General features: G+C 44.1%; 1 protein-coding gene across 1 annotated transcript in view; it reads left to right on the plus strand.

The window, feature by feature from the left end:
• LOC121325333 (craniofacial development protein 1-like) overlaps positions 1-14,891 on the plus strand; it is a 30,022-nt gene extending 15,131 nt beyond the window's left edge. The window contains exons 5-6 of the mRNA XM_041267760.1: positions 8,222-8,380; positions 14,798-14,891. Coding sequence (XP_041123694.1) covers positions 8,222-8,380; positions 14,798-14,888 — 250 coding nt within the window. The 3' untranslated portion in view covers positions 14,889-14,891. The remainder of the gene's footprint in view (positions 1-8,221; positions 8,381-14,797) is intronic.
• The last annotated feature ends 1,979 nt before the right edge of the window (positions 14,892-16,870 follow it).

The raw sequence follows: 16,870 nt of genomic DNA on the forward strand, positions 1-16,870 counted from the left end.
CCAGATGGCATGCGTAGAAGGGGGTGATGACATAAGGCTGTTGTTTAGTTTAGGGTAGCTGTGGTTATTGATTATGGATAGTTAGAAGGAGGGAGGAGAGAGTCTACCCAAAAGACAAGGATCCTAGTACCATAAGCTGAACCCTAACTGACTTCCCATTGAACATACTTGTCACTGAATACTTAGCAACCAAGGGGAAACCTGTGTGTGCCTAGCTAGATTAAAGAGGGTTTCAACCCCTGACGTGTAACATCGCCTGCTAATCCAGTTTTTATATTCCAGTATTGTGTGCCAGTGCCGAGTGCCCGCTGTTCCACTCATCACTCAGGTTGCTATGGTCTGTGCTGTAACACACACAGGAAGGTCATAATACAGATGCATGACAGGTAGTCGCCACAGATAGACTTGTGTACATTCATTGCCCTGGATGCAGATTGCTGTCCTACAGGTCTCCCTTCATTCCCCTTAGAGGCTGCTGTGGGGTCGCATGTATGCTTGGCATGTGCCACAGCGGGTTAATAATAGCAGGTAGTGGTGAGAGTGCAGGGCCTCCATAGGCTTACCGAGAGAAGGCTGTCGTAGCGCGGGGCAGAGGGAGTTAAAGACTTGCTGTACCGGACCCTGAGCGATGTTGTGTCTGGAAGCTGCTCATACCTGCTACAAAGATTTCTTTCACAGGTAGCATTCCAGCTCAAGCCATCACATGTCAGACTTGGCACGGTGTTGTGTTTTTAACCATCTGATAAGATATTTCTCTTTTTTTTTCGTGTTTTTGTTTTATATATATATCGGGAAGTGTAAACTTGACACCTTGACACTTAAACAGACGCCTTGTTATATTACATTGTCTCTTTAGGGGAACAGTTGCATCTAACTTAATGCAATGTTCCGTTGACATTTTCTGCAGCTGTTTTTTGTTTTCAGATGGCCACTGCTAGGTGAGTTTCTAAGCCCTTCTTACTGGTCCAAAGATCAGAAGTTTACCTCGCTAATGTCAGCTGACCTGTGAATGCTTTGCCAGCGGTGTTTTAATCTTCCCTGAACCTGCGTTTGGGAAAGGGGATTTATCATCTCTTCTGTACCTACAGCCCCTTGGCTTTGAAGTGGGGAAAAGCTTCAGTGCAAGCCACAGCAGGTCACAGCGTGAGGGATTGAAAGGAAAACCAGCAGTTTATTGAAACTGCATCAGTGATCAGAGAGCAGCAGAAAGAACGTACTATGATAAATTGCTGCTTGATGAAAATACCCACAACACTAATTCAACACCAGTTTGTTCTCTTGTATTCCAAGCTCTGTTTTGCTTGTTCTTCTGGGTTGGTCTTTGTTTTAGAACTGTCTTTGTTGCCCTCCAAAAATAAATAAATAAATAAATAACCCGCTGACAAAAAATTGTGTTATAAACGCATTGTGCCCTCGTCCATATTTGTGTATTCGAAACATTAAGTCATAATGTAAAATAAGCAGCTTGTGAAAGCCACTGAATGGGTGCTCTGTTCCCAGGTAATGACCGCTGTTCCTGCAGACCTCAGTGACACTTGTGATGCTGGGGGATTCAGAACAAACATGGTTGGATTAAATGCTGCTGGGTTTTTTGGTGGCTGATGCATCTACTAAGAATTCTCCTTCTATGAAAGAAGAACATGTTGCTAAAAAAAGACCATTTCCTGCCGTGAACGCAAAGCGGTTTCTAATAAAATCCGAGGCAGCCTTGTATAGTGTGACGGGACTCTTGTGGTTTACTTGTGGAGATCTTTGTGTATACTGGTCATTTTCTTATTTAGCCTGAGGAACTGTTAATATCTGGACTTCTGAAGAAACACTGAATGACTGTTGCTGATCCCATGTCTGTTTTACATGTGAATCCCATTGATGCAGAATGAGCATGCAGGCTCCATCCAGAGAGGTTCGGATTCCATGATGGGGAGACATCACTACCCAACATAAAGACGGGAACCCATTTGGAAATAAACCCTGAAAGAAATTGTAGCTGAAACATGATTGATTGAATATTGATTGTGGGAGACTAATCTCCAACAAGACTTAGCATGTGTCAGTCATTGCACTGTGCTGTCACTGCAGCACGGTAAATCTTTTCAAATAAACCACTTTTTAATGCTATTTTCTATTGAAGAAAGGGAACAGCATTCAAACTTTCAGTCCATTAAGAGGATTAGTTCCTTTACAATGTTGATGGATGCCTTCCCGACATATCTTAAGTCACTGCAGGCACAGTTTTTTTTTTTTTTTTTTCTATTACAAAGTGCAGCATCCTGCCCTTTCCTGAAGGCGTCTAGAGACACTCTGCCAGGATGTGGTGAGAGGAGATCACAGAACACAGATCCTCATTTTCCGCTGGGTGGAGGGGCCTGATTTAGATGGGCTTATGTTCACAAAAGGGCGACTGCTCTCAAAATGAAATTCTGCCAGTAAGAAAGTTCACTTTGAGGATAGTTCGCTTTTTACAATACTAATTGACTTTTTTTTAGCTAAGATCCATTGTTTCCAGTCTGAACAGCGTAGACCTGTGAACGGTTCTCTGAAGCAGCAGTGTGGATGAACACTAATCGGTACTGATACTGATTCAGTGATATTTTATTAGAGTAACGTTTTATTTTTCTTGATTTGTCCTGGGCAGAAACTGTTAGAAGGCAGGGGGTGTTGAACCTGAATTAAGAAGTAACACAACTGCTGACGTACAGTGCGATGGAGAGACAGACAAACAGGGTTAGACTGAAAATCGCTGTCATGGTCAATTTAATGCTGCTGTTGTTTTTTTTTTTTTACTAGCTTTCTTCTGAATTCACAGCTGGCTCAGCACTGATTTCCTGTATCCAGAAGGTCCTGTGATTCAGTTCTGTTTGCTTCACCACCTGCTCTGTGATGCAGTGTAAATCACAGCATCGCTCTTATTATGATGCCAACTAAAAAAAAACATACTTTTTATAATTTTTTTAATTCTTTTTATGATCAGTGGAATGTTTAGTCTGTCGGCGCTCCCAGGCGTGGGAATCGCTGCTTTCAGATGTACTTTGTAACTGCTGATCTTGTGGTGAGCCAGGCAGCTGGGTTAATCTGTGCTACACTGGCCATGTTTTCGTGTTTTTAGTTATTTAGTTTTTTTCAATCTGCATCCATCAGCACAGCAGAGACAACTCTGAAACCAGCACCAGACACCTGCACCGCAACTGAACTGTTTGGGAGATGCTGGACTCAGGAAATAACCTGTCTGCACAGCCAGATCCAGGCTGCGTGATGGATAGGGCCAGCAGAAATCCGCAGACATGAGAAATATTATTGAAAACAAACAGCTCCGTTGACAGAGTACACATCTGTGTTGATTTAATTTAGTCTTTTTGTATATCAAGACAAAGGCATTTTTGTGCTCGCTGAGTCCAGTTATTCAGGCAGAACCTGTTTTTTTTTAATATACAGAGATAACATGGAAAGAAAAAGCCAGAACGTGTGTGTTTTCCTTTAGAACCCACTGAAGGGACAAATGGTTGATTTGGTCTCTGTCTCCTTTTAATCTTTGCCCTATACACAATAAGGTAATACTTCATGTGTAGGAAGTGTGTCTTATTGTAGAAGAGAGATCATTTTCTAGAGTTCTGTACCTCATTACACCCCAATAGAAATGAGTTAATCCCTGTCAACTAAAACAACCACACACACACACACACACACACACACACAAAACACGCATTCAGGCATGGGCAGGTGTGAGCAATGCATGCAAGCCTTTTCAGTGCTCTTCTGAAATATAGTTATCCTGACAATGCTAATAGCACAACATTCTTCACACTGATTTCACCTGTCAGCCCATTGCAGTCTGTTTTGAAGACAAGTGAGCGATCGCAGTGCTGGTGAGCTGATGGCGATAATGAGTACAAAACGATTCTTGTTGGGAAGACTTGTCCAGTCACCAGCGAACGTAATTAATCTGTCCTGTTTTCTGGCTGCTGGAACAAACAGGTATGACAACAGTGAGCACATTTTTGCAATTAGACAGAGATGCCCCTCGTTTGTTTCTGCTTGGCTGATCCTTCTGTGCCCATTGCAGATTTTCATGTTTTTTTTTTTTTTAATTGCATGATAACAACTCAATTTAAACCCCCACATCTGGCAGCAGTTAAAACGGTCTTGTGACTCTCGCTAGTAAGATTTATTAAAAAGCACAAAGCAAGGAGGACCCAGTTGGTGCATTGACTAACAGGGCTAACACTGGTCTGTATCAGATTGCAGGTGGGTTGGAATCCCAGTGTATGCTGCCTGGAGAAGGATTTTCAAATCATGCTTGCGTTTCTCAATTTCAATCTTAATCTCAGTCCAGAATGTGGTGCAACACAGGGTCATGAGCAGCGCTCGCCAGTCATCCAAGTGCTTCATCCATAACAATACAAAAACTCAAGAGTGAAACTTACTCTATTTAATGACAAGCGCTAAAGTCTTTTCTTTTAAGGCATTGAGAAAGACTCTTTGTCGAAACATTTGTCATTGAATTTACCATGCTTCTTTTAGGACGTCTGAGTTGCTTTCTGCACACCAGGATCAGGTGTGTGGGAGAGGCACATTGAAGCCGGGGCTCCCTTAGGATCTTCCAGCCATTAATACCCTTGGTTAGTTACTCTCTGAAGTACTAGCTGCACTTCAGTGGCATTACTTCTGAATATTTTGTAAGGTACTCCGGTAACTTTGCCCTCTGTGTGTCTGGGGATGCTTTCCTTCATCGTGGTCACCTGTCCAGGATCTTTACAAACGTCCTCCCCAGCCTCCACTGCTTTAAAAGTAGCTATAAATATTTAAGGAAATGTTCGCAAAGTAAGCCAATTTGGAAGCCATGCAAGATTTATTAATCGCATTAATAAATGAAGAATAGAATAACTTTTCTAGGTATTTAACAGTTTGCATGTCGTAACAGTGACACGCCTGCGGCTAGTTCAGAGGTGGCCCCCCACACTTGCCAAGCCCCCATTCTATATGTGAAACGCTGTAGAAGAAAGCATCTGTACAGTAAGGAAAAGGCTTCAGTGCTCAAACATAATGTATCATACAAAGGGTCATTTATAGGAATTCAGTGCAGAGTGAAAAAAACAACAACATTTCTTTGCAGAATTGGAGGACGTTTTGGATTAAAGAGTTGGGATAGCCTGAGCGTGTAATCCAGGGGCTCTGGAGCCTGGGTTAACTGAGGGGCTGATTGAGTACGGATCCCTGCTTGAGCGTGTAATCCAGGGGCTCTGGAGCCCGGGTTAACTGAGGGGCTGATTGAGTACGGATCCCTGCTCCTTGTCTGCTCAGCCGGCCGTTCACTGAGGAGCGTTGTTATGATGTTGTCCGTTTGGAATGGGATGCGGCTCAGATAATGTATTCAGCTTTCTGATACAGATGATATAACATTTCATCATCTCTGCGAACCACAAGAAGTATACATAATGCATGGGGGAAAAAAAACCTCTTTGTTCGAGGCCCAGAAAATCATTGGGGCTGTGAGGAATCCTGATGATAAAAGAGCAGGCTGGATAAATCCAGCTTCCACTATAGAAACTGTGCCCTTTCAACTGGAAGTCTTTTTCAATGTCTTTCATTGTCTTTTTCAATGTCTTGAAGACAATAAAGACTGGGTCGAAATGTTTGTCATTGAATTTTTAGTTTCTTTTAGTGTTTCTAAATTCAGCACCATTGAATGTTGTCTAATTACAGATACAAAAATAAGCAATGTTGATATGATCAATGATAATTCATTATTTATAATAATTAGTTATTGTTTACAAAGAATCTGAATTAATGTCATACAGCAGACCTGTAGTTATGACCAGCACTGTCTCTTCTGATCCTGCTGGCCCTCCCTTCCCTTTTCTCATCAGCAGGAGTCCTAGTTTAAAGTATATCAGAATGGCTTTAAAGGATTTAATTGGAAAGCAGAGCTACCTGCACTGAAGATTGTGTCAACCTAGGACTACACCATCAATATTACATGCAAGTTAATGTCAGCCGCTCTTTGTAGTGAAACTTGAAAAGTATCGAACTTGTTCCAATAAAGAGGTGATTAACTAAGGTTTGGTGATTAACTAAGGTTTTAGACAGTTAAGCCTCAGCCAAGAAGCTAATGGCTTGCTTAATGTCTCTGTTAGTGTTTCAGTAAATTTAAGGTCTGTGAGCTTTATTTACCAATACGCCTCAGGCACATTAGGATTGTTTTTGCTTTTAGTTTAGCTGATGTGCAATAAAGCACACAAGTACTGGTGCTTCCTCTTAATGCCCTTTCATGATTCAGTGTGAAGCTAATGAAGATCACATTAAGCTAGGGGTTATAAGATTTAAAAGAAAGCAGAAGATTCACAAAAAGCAGTTTGCAGTGCTGGGGATGGGGCTATGGGGATAACGGTCACAAGGGAAACATTTGAATATTAGAAAGGTTTATTGGAATATTTGTGGCGCATAAAAAAAGTATATGAGTATATACTCGACTTTTAGTAACCTTTTACATTTCTGGTGCCAATATGGTCACGATATCGGGTAAAGGACTTAGCACATAATGACACGGCCACCTAGCTATAGAGTAGATTATAGGAGATTTAGATGGTTGGTTCTTGGAGGACAACCCTCTCCAAGTCATTGACATTGGTTGATTATTTGGTGGGCATAGCTCCCCTCTACCAGGTTATAGCTCCCCTCTGCCGTGTCATAGCCCCCCTCTGCCAGGTCGTAGCTCCCCTCTGCTGTGTCATAGCTCCCCTCTGCCAGGTCATAGCTCCCCTCTGCTGTGTCATAGCTCCCCTGTGCCGTGTCATAGCTCCCCTCTGCCAGGTCATAGCTCCCCTCTGCTGTGTCATAGCTCCCTTCTGCCATGTTGTAGCTCCCCACCTCTAGGTCATCGCACCCCTCTGCCAGGTCATAGCTCCCCTCTGCCATTTTTCTCCCTGAATCTTCTTGTTGGAGATGAAGTAAAACCATATACAGTAGTAGGATGAAGTAGGCTTCCTGTGCTTGATCAGACGTACTGATTTGAATCCATTTGTCTTGCGACATCTAATAACGAGAGCCAGTCTAAGTTTTACCCGGGAAACTTAGCAGGGAACCTTTTCCTTTGTCATCCAGCCTGTAGATTTGTCGGGCGTGGCGCTTGTTATTTCACAAGGGGAGGAACGTAAAGCCATTTCCCAATTAAAGCTTGAGGATTTATATTTGAAGTGGCATTTGTTCTGCCATAAATTTTTTAATGACGAGGCAAAGAGTCAAACAGAGCTAATGCTAAACCTGGCTGTTCTCCATTCACTTTATTTATTTATTTTTTTCTTGTATACAAAATATAATTGCTTATTCTGTCCGGGGTGGTTTCTTCTGAAATATCGTTTCTAGTACATGGTTTGTTCTGAAGATCAAAGAGTCCAGTCGCCGTTGTTTCACGTTCTTTAGTTCAGTAATGTGGAAGGTGTCATGACTGGAGCACTGCATTGTTGTGCACAGTGTATGGGAGAGAGGGTGTACAATAAGACCAGTTTATTTCCAGCTGGGATTTGAATACTTTGCACTGCCTGTTGTTCCTTAGTGTCAAGACGTTGAAAAGCTCTTGCAGTGGAAATGTTTGTCTGTGCATTTTTAGTTTCTTTTGGTATTTCTGAATTCAGCGCTGTTGAATGCTTGGATGTTCTTTTAATGACCTCAAAGCAGGTTTGGCAGAAGTGCCTCTATTCTAAAAGGGCAACACATCACCTCAAACATACAGACTCCCATTGCACAGCAGTTTGATCCATTCCTGGTTTAATAAGACACATCTAAGCTTGTTACCCATACACTAATGAAGCTTGTAGTAAAATCTGGAATGGGTGAAACTGTTCTGCAATAGGAGTCTTATTGCTATCTCTGTACTTGGGGGAGTCCAGGTTTCCTCACCAAATTGGAACACTAATCTAGAGCAGTTGTACCTACGTGTGACTGTTTTCAATCCAGGACCTTGCTGCAACCCTAACCCCTGCACGCTGCATTATAAACCAAGCATCAGTCAGTACCAGCTTTAGGCTTCTCTTTTCTTTAATTCATCTAAACTTTATCATCTGAAGGTTTTGCCCAATATGGATTCTACTCTCGTTGCGTACCCGTGTCCACTTGGACAGGAGTGAGGTTTGCTGATCCTGATCCACGACGGAGATTTTGTGAAGAGTTGACACGGTACATGTATACAGTGTTCGCCCAGTAAGAGTCCAGTCTTCTGTGTTTTCAGGGGGAAGAGGCCGGTCGGCATCAGCAGCATCCCGAACCGGATCAGAGGGAAGAAGCAGAAGATGAGCACGCTGGAGAAATCCAGGCTGGACTGGGACTCCTTCAGGAATGAGGAGGGCATCGGAGAAGAGCTGGCCACCCTCAACCGGGGCAAGGAGGGGTGAGTCTATGCATGGGACAGGGCAAAGAGGGGAGTCTGTGCATGGGACAGGGCAAAGAGGGGAGTCTGTGCATGGGACAGGGCAAAGAGGGGAGTCTGTGCATGGGACAGGGCAAAGAGGGGAGAGTGTGCAGGGGACAGGGCAAGGAGGGGAGAGTGTGCAGGGGACAGGGCAAGGAGGGTTGAGTCTGTACAGGGGACAGGGCAAAGAGGGGAGTCTGTGCATGGGACAGGGCAAAGAGGGGAGTCTGTGCATGGGACAGGGCAAAGAGGGGAGAGTGTGCAGGGGACAGGGCAAAGAGGGGAGAGTGTGCAGGGGACAGGGCAAGGAGGGGAGAGTGTGCAGGGGACAGGGCAAGGAGGGGTGAGTCTGTGAAGGGGACAGGACAAGGAGTGGAGAGATTGGGCAGTGTTGTCAGAATACCTGAATGATACCAATATTTATTTTCAAATTATTTTTAATTAATTAATTTATTTATACAGTTTAATATAAAAAAGGCACCACTATTGAATTCAAGTGGATCACCATGGGAAAAAAAACACCTCTTCTATTGGAATTCATATAAACTTTCAAACATTTTACGATAACGTAAATTCAAAAGAAAAAAACAACATCTATAAATTCCTATTGACTTCCAATAGCATGATCCTGAATTCATGATCATCTCCACACTTTGTTCATATGAGCTGCCACTTGTTAGCGTTAAACAAACAATTCAACTTTAAAATAAACGTCTATAAATGCAATCTGGATAAGAAAGGCTCCTTCTGTGTCCCTCTTGTGACTCCAGGAACGAGCTGGTTCTCTTATTAATGACATTTAAGGCTGTCTCTGGAAATTGCCCTGCTTTCATTAATGGTATGCTTTTACCTTATGTCCCTGGACACCAGCTGAGATCTGCTAATGCTGGACTTCTCTTGAGTCATTATGCTCCTGTATTATGGACCAATCGTCCAGTTGAAATCCGTAAAGCTGACTCAATAAATGCATTTAAATCAAAGCTTCAAACACATCTTTATGCAGAGGCCTTTTTGTAGATTGGGATAGCCTATTTTAGAATTTTGTTAATATGTATTTTATTTATCTATTTATTTATTTAATTAGTTTTTTGATATTTTATTGTATAGTATGTTTATTTGTCATGTGAAGAGCTTTGCGATGCCTTGGCATGAATACTAAATACATTTTATTGATTGATTGATTGATTGGTTCTAGAAAAGGCAGATTCGTGCTTCTAAATGAATCACACGCCAGTCTCTGTGTGTGCAGTTTAAACCGAGAGCTTTTCACTTGATGAAAGAGAGTGACTCAGCGGTGCTTCCAGGATAAAATCTGAAGAGGAACCTCTCGGTTAGGACATGAACAGTGATAGGAATAACACTAAAGCCTGGTGTGCAAAACAAGTCGTTGTGCTAGTGTGGGTAGGCATGCAGCCTATTCTCAGCACGGCACTCAAAATGTATATTTCATAATCCAAGTGCATAGGGGCAAAGCAGGGCTGTGTGTGTTCCACGGGGGACATGCACACCACCTTCAAGAACAGAAACCTCCCACTATAGCCTGTGGTAGCATGAAGCCTGTGAATAGGTATAAACTTGGAGAGATTCCGTATTCTAAAACCCCAAGATTACACGTGGCAGTTGGGCAGTTTGATTGAGTCAGGCACTGACAGAGCGGAGAGGTGGAGAAACTCATTTAGAGCTTTTATGAGGTCTAAGTACACTGCGTCCAGCCTGCTAAAGCACCGTGCTGCTGTTTTCGGATTAGCCATCCCCTGCTTTGTCTGCCAGTTGTTGATGGGGGTCATTGAGCTATAACCATTGAACGATGGCTGCAATTTCAATACGCTAAGCAGCAATGGCAACACAGATTATGCTATAAAGAGCACGGTCCATCTAGAATGAAAGCAACCTCAGAGATTGCATTCAGCTGTACAGCATGCACCAGAGACTTGAGCAAAAGTGAGGGTGTTTTATAGCTTTCTTTCTGAGACAGTGTGTGGTCATAGCTTTGTAACACTTATTTATTTACAGTACTGCCTGCAGACGTTGGATGGGTATACGCTGTTTGGTTTATTGTGAGCCATCACAACAATGTTTTCAGACAGTTACTATGATAAAAACCCAATAAAATATCATTTGTAAGGGATATGACAGCTTCTTTCTAGTGATCAGGGGGGATATAAATAAAAAGCATAGTCAATTGTGTGGTTATGAAACTCCCCCAGCAGATTGTAATAACAGTATATTGAATTTGCCGTCTCGTTTAGACGGAGGGTGAAAGGCAGAGGAAGTGTGTATTTATTAAGCGATTTCCAGGCAATGTTAGTGGTGAACCTTTAGTAAGATAAAATCAAAAAGCAGGGAAGCAGGGCATGACAATACACATGTCCTGTTTTTCCATAACGTGGTTCCCATTTAGATTTTAGGGATAGACAAGATCCAACAAGGACTTAGATCTAGTAAGTACTGTGTCATGGTGCCTTCATGAATGCAGGCAGTATACTGAGTGTAGACACATCAGGCTATTGTATTACAGTATGTAATACACTAAATAAAGTTCTACCTGACTGAGGGTACAATGTATGATACAACAGGACCGGATGCAGTATATTACAAAGATTGAAATAAGACTCCTATTGCATAGCAGTTTCACCCATTCCAGGTTTTAAGATAACCTTGATTTAGCCACAGTGTATAGGTAACAAGCTCAGGTGTGTCTCATTAAACTCATCGTAAAACCAGGAACGGATCAAACTGATATGCAATGGGAGTCTTATTTCCATCCCTGTGTTAAAACAGGGGACCTTGATGAAGTCATACCGTACAGAAGGAAATGTAATTAATAAAAAGGAATTATGTGTACAATGCGCAGATGGCCTTGGGGTAACATTTGAACAGAGAACTGTGCAGTGGGAATTGACAGTGAAAGTAGAAGTAAGAGCTTTTCATATGATAAATGTATGTTAGCTTTAGATCCAGTGTCGAGACTTGAAAACTGCTGCTGAAACGTTCAGTAGTTGGTGGCATGTATGTTAAGTAATTAAACGTACAGATCATTTAGCCCATGCATAGTACAGGAATTTGATTTAAAAAAAGGATTATTTTCACAGCAACAGTTTACAGTTATTTGCTCCTGAGTTTGAATAATTGCGTTCCATAAAAGTGTATTTGTTTCCACTGCTGGCTTAATGTTTTTGTATTTATCATCAGTACAGCCAGATTTTTGGCAGCCATGTTAAGTTTATTGGTCACATGCAGTGCACTCACATAAGTGTAATTAGCAGCAAAGAGTGCTGGAGAATGCATCAGCCCTGAGCAGCTCCTGTGAGGGAGCAGCCAGGTTGTAGACACACTAGTTGCAAAAGCCTTGATTTCACAGTATTTAAGCCTTTAACTACACCTCGCCCAGACTGGCCAGCTGAGCTCACCTGTACCTGACACAATGATACTGGAATGCAGACAGCTGTCTTTAACTACACCTCGCCCAGACTGGCCAGCTCAGCTCACCTGTACCTGACACAATGATACTGGAATGTAGACAAGCTTTAAGACAAGTCTAGATACTTTTTTGTCTGAATTATATCTCATATATGTGGCTTCCCAATCACAGGCTTGAGTATGAGACACATTAATAAAAGCCCAGAGCCTGGCCCCAGCTCAGTACCCTGTACTGCAGTATTAACAGAATTGTGCAGGGATTAAAACCAGCCTCTCAGCTCAGTACCCTGTACTGCAGTATTAACAGGATTGTGCAGGGATTAGAACCAGCCTCTCAGCTCAGTACCCTGTACTGCAGTATTAACAGAATTGTGCAGGGATTAAAACCAGCCTCTCAGCTCAGTACCCTGTACTGCAGTATTAACAGAATTGTGCAGGGATTAGAACCAGCCTCTCAGCTCAGTACCCTGTACTGCAGTATTAACAGGATTGTGCAGGGATTAGAACCAGCCTCTCAGCTCAGTACCCTGTACTGCAGTATTAACAGAATTGTGCAGGGATTAGAACCAGCCTCTCAGCTCAGTACCCTGTACTGCAGTATTAACAGGATTGTGCAGGGATTAAAACCATCCCACACTTCAGTGCGATGCTGCTTTTTTTCCTAGCAGTTTTGTTCTCATGTGCTGAGCAGGTAAATTGGCTATAAAGCCCCAGAGTGTCACTTTCAGACCTGCCCATTAAAATACATCTGTATGTCATTATTGGAGTTGCTATGATCAGCTTATGAATGTAGGGCAGCCAAGAAAAAAAGCACTCATTTAAATCACACACACACGCACACACACACACACACACACACACACACACATATATATATATATATATATATATATATATATATATATATATATATATATATATATATATATATATATATATATATATATATCAGACCCTAATATTGATGTGAGACAGCAATCTGAACTTTCTTTGTATCATGTAGTTTGTATCAGATCACTTGGAAGTGGTGTTATGTTAATATTAGCTATACTGTTTAATTATTCTTATTTAACTGTATAGGTGCAAACTGTTGCAGGATTTCCTGGACAACAGTAAGGTGCATTTTTGTTACCTGTCACACTGTGGCTAATTAAGCTCGTAGTAAAACCTGGAATGGGTGAAACTGCTGTGCAATAGGAGTCCTATTTCCATACCTGGCTAAGCAATGCCTTTTTTACAGCAGCTGGTCCCTGGAAGGTATTTGTCCATTCCTCATCATTACTGGCACAAGCGCATGATTCAGCACAAAGTTCCAGGCGTAAGCTCTACTCTGAGTGGGCATGCTGTAGGAGGCTGGCTTGGGGATGTTGAGGGAGATTTCAGTGTTTAGGGGCGGTTGTTCCTCTGCTAGCACTGCATGTCACAGTCTTCTCCTCATTAAGAATTGTTGCAGCAGTATGTCACTGTATTTGGTTAAGTGGCAATGCAATATATTGTTAAGCTTGATATGTGACCCTTTAAGATCACCCTGGATGAATTGCAGAGACAACGGTAGCATTTCATAGTGCCTTAAAAATTCAGTAATGAGCAGTAATGAGGCTGGCTCAGTAACCAGCGAACATCCCGAAGGCTGCTTCCCCCTCACAGGTTTATTAAACACGACAGGGCTTCATGAACATTCACAGGGGTGTTCTGCTTACATAACAAATGCAATGTATGGACAGTAATTCATGTTTAAACAGCTGTTAGGGAAAGAAGCACTTTCCTTATATAAACATCTCTGCATCTGCTTTAAGCAACATAGCATAATTTGGAACAGTGTGATTGATTATCCTGTTGTTGTATTTGAATGATCTGGTACATCTAGACAGACAGACAGACAGACAGATAGCTACTCATCAATCACTAGTAATAGTTCATTCTGGCATTGCTGAGTTTTACTTGCACTCACGGTTGTGTTTGCTGTTTGTGCTATAAAGCTCCCCTCCAGGGGTTTTGGCAGGCTACCGGCGCTGTCCCTGATCTTTTATGTGTTAAACTAAATAAATAAAAGGTTTAGTTTGATCTTCAGCGCTGGTCTTCATGCACCATTCAACAGCTGTGAATAACAGGACCAAAACACAAGCTATTTCTATGCTCTGGAGTGTCGGCATCGTGCTTAGATCACGAGCCGCAGGGATTTGTTCAATCCACACATATTTGTGACTCTGAGCCGTGTTCAACCTCAACCCTTCCTCACGGAACGATTGGCATTTCAGAACATTGAGCCTGCCAGTCCAGGCCTGAATCATCAGTTTGTGGATGTAAAGTGATTAGCTTTGGGATGTTTTGTGCTTCTGCATAGCGCATTAGCCTGGCTAAACATAGAAAGTACATGTAAAAGAAAAATGCTTTCCGGAAGAGACTGGCATTTTTGATCATCAATTTAATTCTGCTAGCGGTTGCTCAGGAGTTGTTGCAAAGAAAAGCAGAGTAGCCATTCTGGCATTGCTTCACATGAAGGGGCTCATTCTTGGAACATGAAAAAAAAAAAATCTTTCATGGTTCATGAACTTGCTTATACTTTGGGCCCTTTAGCCTTCATTTTGCTTCATGTTGCTGATGAACATGAAGCTTCTTTCTGAACAACAAAAGCAGCTGTGCCTGGACCCCAGAAACCAAGCTCACCGGGCTGATCGTTTCTGGCACTTTCCCCCAGCCTTGTCTCAGACTTACCTGTCCCCACTACAGATTCTATACAGCGCCACATTGCAGTGCATGCCAATTTTGGTCCATGCAAGACAATCGGAAGGCAGCACGTCCTGCTCAAGAACTGGCTTTGCTTGCCTCCAAAGCAATAGCGGAACTAGCTCGTCCAGAACTCTATGCACTTAGTCATAACATAAGTAAAAGAGCAGTTTTTATCAATGAACACTGAAAAGCTGGTGTAAGTTAGGATTTCTAATCTGCTCTAACTCCGATTCTTGTGGTTTTCAGGTACGTGGAGAGGGAAGGTTTCCTGGAGCGGGTGGATCATCGGCGGTTTGAGCTAGAGAAAAGCCTCCAGCTCAGTAACATGAAGCGATGACAGCAGTGCGATGACCCGCCCCTCTCTTCCAGTTCAGTAACATGAAGCGATGACAGCGCGCCCCTCTTCTCCAGCTCAGTAACATGAAGCGATGACAGCGTGCCCCTCTCCTCCAGTTCAGTAACATGAAGCGATGACAGCGCGCCCCTCTCCTCCAGCTCAGTAACATGAAGCGATGACAGCGCGCCCCTCTCCTCCAGCTCAGTAACATGAAGCGATGACAGCGCGCCCCTCTCCTCCAGCTCAGTAACATGAAGCGATGACAGCGCGCCCCTCTCCTCCAGCTCAGTAACATGAAGCGATGACAGCGCGCCCCTCTCCTCCAGCTCAGTAACATGAAGCGATGACAGCCGCCCCTCTCCTCCAGCTCAGTAACATGAAGCGATGACAGCGCGCCCCTCTCCTCCAGCTCAGTAACATGAAGCGATGACAGCGCGCCCCTCTCCTCCAGCTCAGTAACATGAAGCGATGACAGCCGCCCCTCTCCTCCAGCTCAGTAACATGAAGCGATGACAGCGCGCCCCTCTCCTCCAGCTCAGTAACATGAAGCGATGACAGCGCGCCCCTCTCCTCCAGCTCAGTAACATGAAGCGATGACAGCATGAAACGATGACAGCCCCTCTCCTCCAGCTCAGTAACATGAAGCGATGACAGCGCGCCCCTCTCCTCCAGCTCAGTAACATGAAGCGATGACAGCGCGCCCCTCTCCTCCAGCTCAGTAACATGAAGCGATGACAGCGCGCCCCTCTCCTCCAGCTCAGTAACATGAAGCGATGACAGCCGCCCCTCTCCTCCAGCTCAGTAACATGAAGCGATGACAGCCGCCCCTCTCCTCCAGCTCAGTAACATGAAGCGATGACAGCGCGCCCCTCTCCTCCAGCTCAGTAACATGAAGCGATGACAGCGCGCCCCTCTCCTCCAGCTCAGTAACATGAAGCGATGACAGCGCGCCCCTCTCCTCCAGCTCAGTAACATGAAGCGATGACAGCGCGCCCCTCTCCTCCAGCTCAGTAACATGAAGCGATGACAGCGCGCCCCTCTCCTCCAGCTCAGTAACATGAAGCGATGACAGCGCGCCCCTCTCCTCCAGCTCAGTAACATGAAGCGATGACAGCGCGCCCCTCTCCTCCAGCTCAGTAACATGAAGCGATGACAGCGCGCCCCTCTCCTCCAGCTCAGTAACATGAAGCGATGACAGCGCGCCCCTCTCCTCCAGCTCAGTAACATGAAGCGATGACAGCCGCCCCTCTCCTCCAGCTCAGTAACATGAAACGATGACAGCCGCCCCTCTCCTCCAGCTCAGTAACATGAAGCGATGACAGCGCGCCCCTCTCCTCCAGCTCAGTAACATGAAGCGATGACAGCGCGCCCCTCTCCTCCAGCTCAGTAACATGAAGCGATGACAGCGCGCCCCTCTCCTCCAGCTCAGTAACATGAAGCGATGACAGCGCGCCCCTCTCCTCCAGCTCAGTAACATGAAGCGATGACAGCGCGCCCCTCTCCTCCAGCTCAGTAACATGAAGCGATGACAGCGCGCCCCTCTCCTCCAGCTCAGTAACATGAAGCGATGACAGCGCGCCCCTCTCCTCCAGCTCAGTAACATGAAGCGATGACAGCGCGCCCCTCTCCTCCAGCTCAGTAACATGAAGCGATGACAGCGCGCCCCTCTCCTCCAGCTCAGTAACATGAAGCGATGACAGCGCGCCCCTCTCCTCCAGCTCAGTAACATGAAACGATGACAGCGCGCCCCTCTCCTCCAGCTCAGTCACATGAAGCGATGACAGCGCGACCCTCTCCTCCAGCTCAGTAACATGAAGCGATGACAGCGCGCCCCTCTCCTCCAGTCTCAGTGAAGAAAGCCCCCCTCTGATGCTACTTTAGAGCTCATTTCATTTTCAGAGTCTCTCTTTACTGATTGTAATACTGTATTTATTTTCTTTAATGTAATAAATCCCTAACCTTAAACTGTTGGAAGAATTAAT

The sequence above is a fragment of the Polyodon spathula genome, chromosome 13 (assembly GCF_017654505.1).
Source record: "Polyodon spathula isolate WHYD16114869_AA chromosome 13, ASM1765450v1, whole genome shotgun sequence".
Classification (NCBI taxonomy): Eukaryota; Metazoa; Chordata; class Actinopteri; order Acipenseriformes; family Polyodontidae; genus Polyodon; species Polyodon spathula.